The 11,756-nt window shown below is 40.3% G+C and overlaps 1 protein-coding gene across 1 annotated transcript in view; it reads left to right on the forward strand.

Annotated features, from left to right (window-relative positions):
• The first annotated feature begins 1,493 nt into the window (after positions 1 to 1,493).
• OXCT1 (3-oxoacid CoA-transferase 1) overlaps positions 1,494 to 11,756 on the forward strand; it is a 118,878-nt gene continuing 108,615 nt past the window's right edge. The window contains exons 1-3 of the mRNA XM_011370677.2: positions 1,494 to 1,732; positions 5,605 to 5,713; positions 6,814 to 6,904. Of these exons, the coding sequence (XP_011368979.1) occupies positions 1,655 to 1,732; positions 5,605 to 5,713; positions 6,814 to 6,904 (278 nt within the window). The 5' untranslated portion in view covers positions 1,494 to 1,654. The remainder of the gene's footprint in view (positions 1,733 to 5,604; positions 5,714 to 6,813; positions 6,905 to 11,756) is intronic.

The raw sequence follows: 11,756 nt of genomic DNA on the forward strand, positions 1-11,756 counted from the left end.
TTTTCCACATTCTTTAAGCTATACAACAGCTGTTATATGCTGTATTAGGACTGGTAATGAGACTTTAGTTCTAACGCCTGAATTTCCCCTTTCCAAAATTTTTAAATGTGTTGAAAATACAAAACATTACTAATTTCTCCTTATGTAATTAGATAGTCTAACTTGGTATTCTGTTCCCTTATTGATTTTGATTAAAATCATAATAGTTGTAGGGGGAAAAAGTTCAGTTAAAAGAATACTATGAAAGGGCAAGTGCCTTCACCCACACATTTTTTTTTTTCCAATGGTGAGATTTTTTTTTAAATTACATTTTTATTTTTCAGTTACAGTTGGCATACAATATATTAGTTTCTGGTGTACAACATAGTGGTAAAATATCTATATAACTAAAAAAGTGATCACCCCACTAAACCTAGTGCCCCTCTGACACCATCATAGTTACTACAATGTTATTGGCTATAAGCTTTATGCTCCAACACACTTTCAACTGGACCATGATTGGTCACTGCCTTAGTGTACTTGCTAAGGAAGCTAAGGTCTCATTTAATTACCTTGTTTGCTTTACTTTGGTTCAAAACTAACGGCTAAATTCCCAGGACTTGGTCAGCCCTTAAAAAGTTTATTGACTTTTCACTTGGTCCTTCCACACTATGTGCATAGATGGTCCAATCACACTTGGCTCATGTCCTCAAGGAACTGGTCAAAAGATAAGCCTTTGAGAGAATGTATGTGTCACGTCAATCCACCACTGCAACTTGAATAAACTTAGAATGATGCCTCACACATTTATTGTTTATAATGGGGCCAGAAGCTTTACAAGAATTATCTCATGTAAAGCTTATGACAGTTCTGAGTATTATAGACAATCCTCATTTGAAGGGGGCAAAAAACCCACTTAGGCTTAGGAAAGTTAGGAGACTTGTCTAAGGTCAAACAGATACACACCTGTATATTTGCATCTACTGAGTAATCTCTGGGTTTTCTGGAACTCCAGTATCAGAAAGAGCCTGAAAAATGCAGACTTGGATGATGCAGAAGAAGGGGAAGTGTGCGATCATCAGTTACCAGATTCTTGACCAGAGACAGTCTTGACCAGATCTGCCTGATCACATCTCACGGCAAATGGCTCTTGGCAGGTTCTCAGAGCAAACTATGCTAAACCAACCAGGACCAGGTGTGGGGAGAGGAGACTGAGAAATGGAAGAAATGAGAATGCTGTCCAAGCAGCGAAAAAGAAGTAGAGGGCCTCGAAAGGATACCATATCCCTTTGTAGTCCACACGCGTGCCAGGCACTGCCTTGGAAAAGCTACGAGCTCTGCAACAGACCATCCTGAGTCTGCAGAGAGCTAGGCCAAAACTTACCCCTGACTTTGGGGAAAGAAAACACTGCGCTCCCTCAAAGCTAAAGGGCTGATCACAGGGCAACGATGCCACGTGTTCGCCAACGACGCTACCTGGAACTCTCCAGACTTGGAAAAAGACCCAGCCGGGGCCCCTCCTAGCTTCAGGGAGGGCCAAGGACGTCACGGACGAGCGGTGGAGCCTCCGGCGCGTCCCCGCGCACCTTTCTTCCCCTCCCTCCCCAGAGACGCGAGGGCGACCTGACTGCACTGCACAACACACTCGCTCGCGTCCCCCGCCAACGGCCGAGACATGGCGGCTCTCAGACGCCTCTCCTCCTGGCGACGGCTCTGCGCCTCCGCCCGCGGCCCCAGAGGCCCCTGCACTAAGGTAGCCCTTCCTGGCTCGCTCGTGTCGCCCGGCATCTGCGCTTTGCGAGCAGCCTCCCAGGGTGGGGCCCTGGCGGGGGACGGGACAGGACGGGTCACAGCAGCAGGGGTTCGCTGCGCACCCGCACCGCGGATCGCATCTCCGGGCAGGGGCCCCTCTGGAGGCCCAGAACCCGGGGCAGAGTTAGCCACGTCTCGGCGCCACTTCACCGCCAAGGGGGCGGATGCTGGGCACGGCGGGGGTGGAATGCTGCGCCCCGCTTTGTCCTCCCCCTCTGTGGCCCCAAGGGTGCTTGGCGGTGGGTCAGAACCTGCATCCGAGCGCTTGCCTTAGGCGTCTTTCCTGCCTAGCGAAGTCGGTCTGGGTCTGGCGATGCCTCGCGCGCAGCCTTCGGCCACCGACGTCCCTCCTCCCGCGGCCCCTCGGAGAATCCGGGTTAGAAGATTTCCTTTGACGAAACAGTTTGAAAACCTTGTCCCACCTTTACTGCCAACTCTCCACCGAGCGTTATCCCGAAACATTCTCGCCGCGATTGTTGGTTGATGTGTGTTTTTTGCCCCATGCTCTGTCCCCGTCTGGAAGCCCACGCTCAGGTGGCGGTTCCTGTCCGGAGTCCTCAGAGGCGAGTATTGGACGAGAGCGCTAGGTCCAGGAGGGTGGCTTACCTCCGCTACCTTATTACAGCTGGAGTCTCTTTCTTGGAAGGGAAAACGAAAAGTGGTGTTTTTAATTTAGTAGCGTGTTGACTAATAATTCCGAGCTTGAAAGCCAAGATTTCTTGCACACAGTGCTTACTCACAGAGAACCGCCCTGCCCCGTAGCTCTTCTATCTTTCCCATATCCAATATCTGAGAGCTGTAAGTGCAGAGGGGTCAGTAAGCCCCTTAGGTAAATGCTGAGGGATGATTCGGCACTGGAACATTTTACTCCTAAATGCCTCTTAGGAAACATTTTAATCATTGCACGGATGAATGAAATGAGTTCCCCTGCCACTTTCCTGATTCAGGCTTTCACATGAGAGTTATGACATCTGTTTCAAAAGCTTTGCTCTTCCTTCCTCATCAAAGGATGAAGCTGAAACTCTTTAATGTGGTCTTTAAGGCCTTGTACAACCTGCTTTGGCCTCCACCTGCAGCTTGATCTTCATGGGCCTCTCTCCATGGGACCTGATCTCGAATGTCCCTGTACACACTGAGCCTTTCACCCCTCTACACCTTTACTCATGCAGCTCCCCCTTTGTCGATTCCCCATCCTAGTAATTTAGCTTTTGGAGAACTCTTCAAGCTTTCTGATGCACCAGGCAGAATGCATGACTTCTTCATCTGTGCTGCTTTAGAGTGCTGGGCATTGCACTGATATTGAAATAGAACATGTATGTACCCTCAGGAACAAAGTATACCACCACTTTAAAGGACTGTCTAGTGTCAGTAACTCCCTGTGTTCGCCTTGCGGTTTATTCCTGTCATAATGCGTAATTGGTAGTGTTTAAGATGAACATTCCACTTTTGGTAGACACTGGTCCAGTGCTGAACAGCCAAGGGGAAGCAGAGTTTGCCACTCCAGCATATGCCTTTTTGGGATATTAATTATTTTAAGCGGGTTATTTTCTAGAAGGGACTCAGGAAAAACCTTGACCTTTCCCGCTAACTGCCTAAATTCTTTTAACCCGGATTCTCCGAGGACCTGCTCGAGGAAGGAAAAACCTTGACCTTTCCCGCTAACTGCCTAAAATCTTCTAACCCGGATTCTCCGAGGACCTGCTCGAGGAAGGGAGCTAGTGTTATAGATGACTATACTTTAATATGAATTACTGTGTGATAGTCAAGAGCCTGGCAAGGCCAGTTTGATCAACGCCATCTCAGAGCTCCATTGGTAACAAGGGCCCAGCAAACGTTCATTTACCAAACATCCACTTTTCTATCTCTGTGTGAATTGCCTTCTTGCCCTTTGAAGTCCCCAGCCACAACAACCACCACCTACCACCACCTCTTGCTCTTTAACTCAAGGTGACATGTAAGCCTCAACTGTCCGATTTTTCCTTAGACCCTGTGTTCTTATGGGACCCACATATGTACATAATAAATTTGGTCATTTTCTCCTGTTATTCTGTCTCATGTTAATTTGATTATTAGACCAGCCAGAACTTAGAACTCTCTTCCTCTACAGCTAAAGCATTTCAACACATGCCACCACCTCCTCTTGGTAGTAAAGCATACTCCTCCTTGCAAGTCTGTAAGTGTGTGTATCCACCTTCATGTTACTGAATTTTCCTTTTAATGTGGTTTTCGTCACTTCTCTCCATATGGCCTCTCCTCTCACTTCTGTTTATCAAACTTTGATACTAAAGTGGGGGAGTGTCAATCTTCCTGTGCCCTAATTTATTTAAATGTAAGGTGACAAGGTAATATCACCTGGGTATACACTTCCATATCATTAAGATAAAATTTATTTTAAAATAAAAAAGCAGTATGCTTTGATGGTTTCACTGAAAGATCTTCAAAATGAAGTGCATTTTCATTAAGTTCTAGAGTGTTGAATGATAGGAAAAAGAAATTTAGGTGCAAGAAATAATGGTAGAAGTAGTTAGAAAGGAAAGAGATTTTGGATTAGAAAGTCATGAGATAAAATTTAGATTCAACAGCAGAATCAGACCTTAGAGGTTAAGTGCAAGGATCTGAAGTAGAGGACAAAAGATATTTGTAGACAAAGTTTAACTTACCTTACGAAGAAGATTTTAAAAAGGAGAAATTGGGTAAATAGAAAAAAATTTGCACTGTAAGAATTATGATTATATCTTACACTTTAGTACTGAATCATTATTATTTCACTCCCCCTGGCCCAACAGTAATAGCAGAAACTAATGGCAATAATAAAACAGAAATTTGCAGAAGATAGGGGAGTGGAAAAACAAAATACATTACGTGAAAATAAAGGAAGATCTTGGTGAAAAAAAATTATTTCCAGAATAAATAGATGTTGAAGCTGTGCAATTCATTACTCTTCATTCTTTTTGGTAACCTCTACAAACTTGAAAGTTGTTTGTATATTTAGCAGACGGTGCTTGAGTCTTTTCATACCATCGTTTTAGTATTTAAAATATATTAGAAGGTAGAAGCCAATTTATGAGCAATTTAGAGCTCATAACTTTGAATTCAGTTAACTAAGGGAAAAAAGTTGATAGATATTATTAGGGACACACTCCCCCACGTCCCGCCAAATCTCAGAAGGTGTTGGTAGTACATATCCCATGACTCCCACAGGCAGAGTGTAGCCCATTATTGCACACTATTCGTTTCTCAATCAATAGATATCAAATATCACTATAACAAATATGTAATAAATGTCAGCAAATATTGTTAACTGAATGTATGAAAAATGAAAAAAAAAAAAAACAACCAACGTTGAGTGTCCATAAATTCTGTATTATCTTGAGCTCTTCTCACATTCCCTAGAAACATGAGTCACTTTTTAAACTTTTAGTTACCTGGGTCTTTTCTAAAATACTTCTGAGCTACTATTTTGGAGATGTGAGGCAAGTGTCTCAGTAATTTTTGACTGTCCAGACACCAAATGTCAGCTTAAAGAAAGGAGTGAGATTCTTGCCAAGTCTGTGCTATGTACTTTTGTTCCACCTCATGAACCAGAAAAGCCTCTCTGCGTCCATAGGTGAAATGACTTTTCTTCTGACTTCCTCTCAGTGGGACTTGTGTTTCTCAGTGCATGGATGAGTAGTTCAGGGCGACCTCACTCCCTAGATTTCTTAGCTGTAGACGAATCCTTTCATTTTCTTCTTCCTCCCGCCAAGGCCCTGATTCTTTACCATTAACTGCAGATAATGATTAGTCATTTAAAAATGTTTTTTAATGTTTTAGGGTTGTGTTTCCTACTTTTCAACCAGCATGCGTCGCCATGCCACATTTTATACAGATCCAGTGGAAGCCGTAAAAGACATCCCTGATGGAGCCAAGATCTTGTTTGGTGGTGAGTCATAGTAGAGTTTCCCTTTGTAGGGAACACCATTATGTTTTTAGCAAAGCAGGGAAATCACAGTAGTAAAGCTATGTAGATTAGACATGCCAATTATTTTATTACTTTTTTATTATTTATTCATTATTTTATTTATTTATTACACAGTATATTATCTTTTGTTAGTGTCCCCTTCCTGAAAATTTAGCAAGGTTTAGCACTTTATATTTTTAATTGTTTTTTCTTCCTTTTGTGTTTCTTTTTTTCATTGTTTTGAGAAGTTGAAGCTTCAAATGGTGATGTCTTATTAGTGGCTTTAAAAAAATTCCTAGATTTTTGGGAATGCCATTCAACTTAAAATGTTCGCATTGATCTGATTGGCCCATGCCTAGTCACTCCTTTCTTTGATCCTTATTTTATGAGTTAGAGAGCACATAGCATCTATCTGCTATTGAGTCTCCCAAGTTCTGTTGCTTGTTTTTACTTGGAATGTCTTTTAGAACCACTGTCTCATACTCATTAAACTTGCTCCCTGATTCTTATAAATTTTTTTGGGTTTCTAGGCCTTGGTCACAGGAATCAAGTCTTATTTTGCAGGCTGCATTTCCTTCCTTTATCCTTCCTTTCTTCAACTGATCAGTCATTGAGTGTCCATTTTAAACCCAATACTATTTGAGGATTTGTGGAAAATGTAAAGATATGACAGTTATTGGCCTAAGCTTTCAATTCTGCAAAATATACTCACTAATATAAAACAAACATGCTTGAAAAACTGACTGTACTCCTGTCTAAGAGTTAAATTATAAAGCGAAGCAGTAATGAATGAGTAGTTAAGTGTAAGAAGAGCAATGTGTAGCCATATTAATACATTGCAGTCGGCTTTATGCTTATGAATCAAGGATTTGACAGTGACATCTGTTGCTATATATTGCTGTAAGACTTTTAGATACAGCTATGACCATTTATTGAATTGCTGAGATATATCTGTGCATTTTATTTAGTAGGTGTAATAATGTGCTTGTATATTTTATTTTTTATTAAAAGAATAACATACACTTTTCCCTGAAGGAACATTACTCTCTTCACAATTTGTTTATTTTTTTGGCTTATTATAGGTTTTGGGTTATGTGGAATTCCAGAGAACCTTATAGGAGCTTTACTAAAGACTGGAGCGAAAGGGCTAACTGCAGTCAGCAACAATACAGGGTAAGTGCATTTTTAAAACAATTGGTTTGAAAGCAATGACACTTCTCCATAATATTTAACCAAAGTCTAATATTTAAAGATCTTAATGTTTTTTTTAAAAATTAACTAAATTGGCAGTTTAGCCTATTATAAATGCAACTTAGAATAAATAGCACGGATTATTGAGGAACAAAATGATTCTACATTTGTGCTTTGCTGAGTTCATTTTTCCTTTGCTGAGTTTATTTTTGCTATTATTTTCATCGAGAAGGCTCTCTCACTTCTTCTCTGCATATCTATATCTTTCCCATCTTTCGGAATTGGACTCAAATTACATATCCTCAAAGTAACCTCATCCAAGTATAGAACGTTTTAGCCTTCATTGATCTTGCAGCTTTCTGATTTCCTTTGAAGACTTTTAGCTTTTCTTTGTATGCTGAATTGTATTTATTCTCTATGATATATATTACAGGCCACTCCTGTTACTTTTATAGTAGTTTTCTGTTTCCTACTGTGGTTAGCCCATGAGTCTCAGAGCCACTGAATGCTAGAGCTGGATGGGATTGTAAAGATTACCTATTCCAATTTCTTCATTTAAAAGCGGAAACGTCTGTAAATGGAGAAGTAGTTTATTCATGGTCACTTGATCTTTCTTAAATATGTCTAGTGCCCTTTGAGCTGACTTTATATTTATTAAAAATACTTTCGATTATCAATACTTTGTTGGATTTTCAAGATAGCTCAGTGTTTACAAGGGATGGTGTAGATCAATATACATTCTTTATGAAGAGTAGGTACCGATGACCTATTTCATTGAACACTAAGAAGGCACTTTGCACACCCAATTTGGCTGTTGATTCCCTTAATTGGTGGTGGTGGGGGGTTAAATCCTAGAGGTCTACAGGAGCGAGGGAGTTAAATCCTAGAGATCTGCAGGAGTGAGGGCATTTGAGTCAGATAGATGAGGAAGACTTAGCGTTGCTTCATTGGAAAACCAATGACATGGTTTGAATTGTTGGGTAAATGGAGAGAGCTTGGAATTAGAAGTCATAATTATCTTCTTCTTTAGAAAAAAGGTTATTTGTAATGGAAAGATCTGCCTGAATTAGAAGTCTTTACAAAGCTCAGGACAGATGATTGTTTTTGTTTTGTATGTTCATTTTTAATAATCAGTAAGACCTGTTGCCATGAGGTACTGCTTACTTTGGTATAGAGTAGTAACCATTAGTCTTGGTAAGATAAACCCTCCTCCCTTAAGATCACTGAGATGAATCAATACTTTGATATGGATTGATTAGGAAGGTAGGAAAAATTCAGACTGTACCTTTCATTGATTTTTGGAAGACTTTAACCTATGAATTACAGACCCGTGTAAACCAAAAGTTTCACAACAAACTGTATATCAACCAGTAGGGCCAAGGAAAGACTAGGTGTGTCATATTTGTCATGTCCATTTCTTCATGACAAGATTATTTTAGACTGCGGTTCTTGAAGGTGGGGATTTAGATAACTCCAAAGGCAGCCCCACTTACTTGTGGAAGACTAGTAAATGCTATCTGGTAATATATATGTACCTGTGCTTGTGATTACAATACTATTTCTTGTATATAGTACTGTTCTAATCAGTTATATGAATTCTTTGAGGGCCCAATGAGCAGTTTCTCACTCTAAATAAAATTTTTGTTTCTGCACCAATAATTTTGAATCAGGAGATAAGGGTAAGCGGCTCTTTTGCTGTGCTCTGTTTCTTCTTTGTTGAGGTGGCTGCATCTCTGAAGGGCTCTGAAGATCTCAATAGAGAGATCTAGGCCACTTTGGCTGATTATAAGCATTCCCCCCAAGATTTGGTTATTTTGTCTGGGAAGGGCTAACTGCTTCCTGGGATGTGCGCTTGTATGTCTTCACTCAGCTCATAGAAGATTTCACTTGTCACATATAACTGTCATAATTAACCTTATATCTAAATATGGCATTTTCTTTTCTTTTAATGCTCTTGATATTATCAGAGGAAATATAAATCATGTGACTGAGATTTAAGTATGTCTACTATGACAGTAAAGAAGAAATAGAATTTGGTAAATAGTTGTAACTTAATTTTTATTAGAGTTTCATTTTGGCAAGAATAGCCAATTAGATTTCAGAAAATGAAAAACCAGATTCAGAAAATGAAAAATATTTGCAGAACATTTGATATCCTTCATGGAATATGTTTTGCTTTACATTAATGTGTCTCTTTATTGAATTCTTGGATTTAGACTTCTTTAACCACTAAAGCATTTGAAACCTGAGTTTGTTGTGCTGCAGGAAAAAGGTTAAATCTCTCTTTAGGAATGTTAGAAAAATGTTAGCTACTAATGGCAAGCAAGATAATCGCTTTGAAAGTTCATCAGAATTATTTTTAATATCAAAGACCTGCTAGATGCTTTAATATACATATTTCTCTGTTAGAATTGGTAAGTTCCTCATTTGCAAAAGATCACATATGCTGCACGGGCCTTGCCTTTTTCATTTTTGTATCATTGGTGTCTAATAGGCAAGAAAGACACTCTTATTAGTTATCTAACAGCATTTTTCGAGGCATAAACACTGTGTACCTCATCAGGTAATAGCCTGGGCTGAACATCTCATGCATTACTTGATTGGCATGCCAGGTTCTAGTCCAGAAACAAAGTAAAGAAAAAACAAAATACACATGATTTCCAAAGCCAAGATGAACAGAAACAGAGAAGTTATTTCTAAACAGAGCTAAGTTCAACTGTGTAATGGGGTGAAAAGCCAAACAGAGATCCATGAAAAAGTGGTTAGAAATATTCCCAGGGCAATAAATGAAGCCTCTGTTTCTGGGAGTTACTCTGGACTTTATCATTGCATTTCTATCTTCCAAAAAACTTCAGATATTTAATACTTCAGAAAGCAAATAGATTGTATCTATCTTTGTGGATTATTTTATTGTTATGACTTAATTTAGACAGAGATCTAGAGGATATCAATGGGTAATTGAGGTTTACCCAAGGGATTCTTTAAAGGAATGGTCAAGACTGAGGGAAAGCAACAGAGTATTGAAGAACTCTGAAGTTAGTGACAAAGGATCACCAGCCCTAGGCCTGATGGAATGAGGGGAGGGAACTGATAGGATCTGGAAGAAAGCTTTATACAGAGGACTACCCAGTGTGCTGCAGCTTGCCAGGGTGAGAGCCAGGGGATTACAGATCCTGTCATTATTCTCCTCTTACCTCCTGATCCTCCTGATGGTGCCTCCCATTGGCTGAACCCAGTTGGGAGCAGCTGAACCCAGTCAGAAACCAGAGGGCGAGGGAGCCCTGTGATTCAGTCCATGGAGGTCAGTCAACCCAGGCATAGGGCGGCTTGGAGGTTGCAGAATGGATCCCGAGGGGCAAATAGAAAATATCAGCATGAGGACTTGGTGATTTTCATTTTATTAGAGAGGAGCCAGTGAGGAAGAAGAAAGTGAAATTGAGCAGTAAATTCATTTGACAAATGGTCAACAAATGCTTATTCCGTGCTCCCTGTGTGTTGCACGTGCTTCCAGGTTCTTGGGGTACAACAGTGAACGAAATGGGCCAGGTTCCCTGCCTTGCCTTCCCGTGGGGAGATGCAGAGAATAAGTAGTAAACATAACAAATAAATAAAATTTCCAATGTGTTAGATGGTTATAGTACTACAGAAAAAAGAAAAAGAGCAAGGAGGAGTGGGAATGTGAAGGTGGAGAGGCAGGCTTCAACCTGTGAGGTCAACAGATTTCCCATAGCCTTCAGGACGAAATCCTAATTTCTTGGTATGGCTATCAGGGTAGATCACAGCCTGGCCTGCCTTCTGCCTTTCCTGACTTGATTTTGCTTTCAGTCCATATTCCAGTCACACTTAACTTACTGAGCCCATTCACACCATTTTGTACACTGCAAAGCTACCTGTCTGTCACTTTCCCTCATCACTTCCGCATCTCTACTCTACTCTCAAAGACTTTTTTTTCTTATAAGTCTGTTGAAGTGTCACCTTCTGTAAGTCTTTTCTGGCCTCTTTCTCCTCTCTAACTCTTGGGTTCTCGGTCTTCAGTGTTCTCATCCCACTTCGTGCAGACGACTCCTCTTAGCATCTCTCTCTCTAATTCTGTTGTAATTATAGATTTTGTGTGTTTTTGTTCCTTGATAATCTCAGAGCTGCTCATGGCCGAGGACCTGCCATGCCAGCTCTAGGGTAGAGTAATAACTTAGTTAATGATTATCGGATGAATGAACCATATAGATGACACAGCTTCATAGGGGAGAAGCCATCGGGCACTAAAGGAATTTTAGGGAGAGATCATAAATGAAGCCTCTGTTTCTGGGAGTTACTCTGGACTTTATCATTGCATTTCTATCTTCCAAAAAACTTCATTGAAGCATAATATATAGAGTAACACAGAAAAGTGAGCATATCATAGATACACAGTTTGATAGATTTTTACAGGCTGCACACCCAGATGAAGAAACACAGTATGACGAGTATCCCAGTAAGCACCCCCAAATGCTCCTTCCTGTCAATATTCTCCTCTCCCACTACCAAGGTTAACCATTGTTCTTACTGCTGATCTTATCTATTAGTTTGATTTGATGTTGAACTTAATATAAAAGGAATAATTCAATATGTACTCTTTGTGTTCCTTTTGCTCAACATTTTGTCTGTGAGAGTCATCCATTGTTGCTAGTGGTTGTAGATCTTTCATTCTCATTGCTGTATAGTATTTCATTTTGTGACCATACCACAATTTATTTGTCCTGACGTTGATGTGCATTTGAGAGGCTTCAGTTTGGGGCCATAATGAGTAGTGATATTATGAATATTCTTGTACATGTCTTTTGGTGAACATAAGTAT

Source organism: Pteropus vampyrus, unplaced genomic scaffold (assembly GCF_000151845.1).
Source record: "Pteropus vampyrus isolate Shadow unplaced genomic scaffold, Pvam_2.0 Scaffold172, whole genome shotgun sequence".
NCBI lineage: Eukaryota > Metazoa > Chordata > Mammalia > Chiroptera > Pteropodidae > Pteropus > Pteropus vampyrus.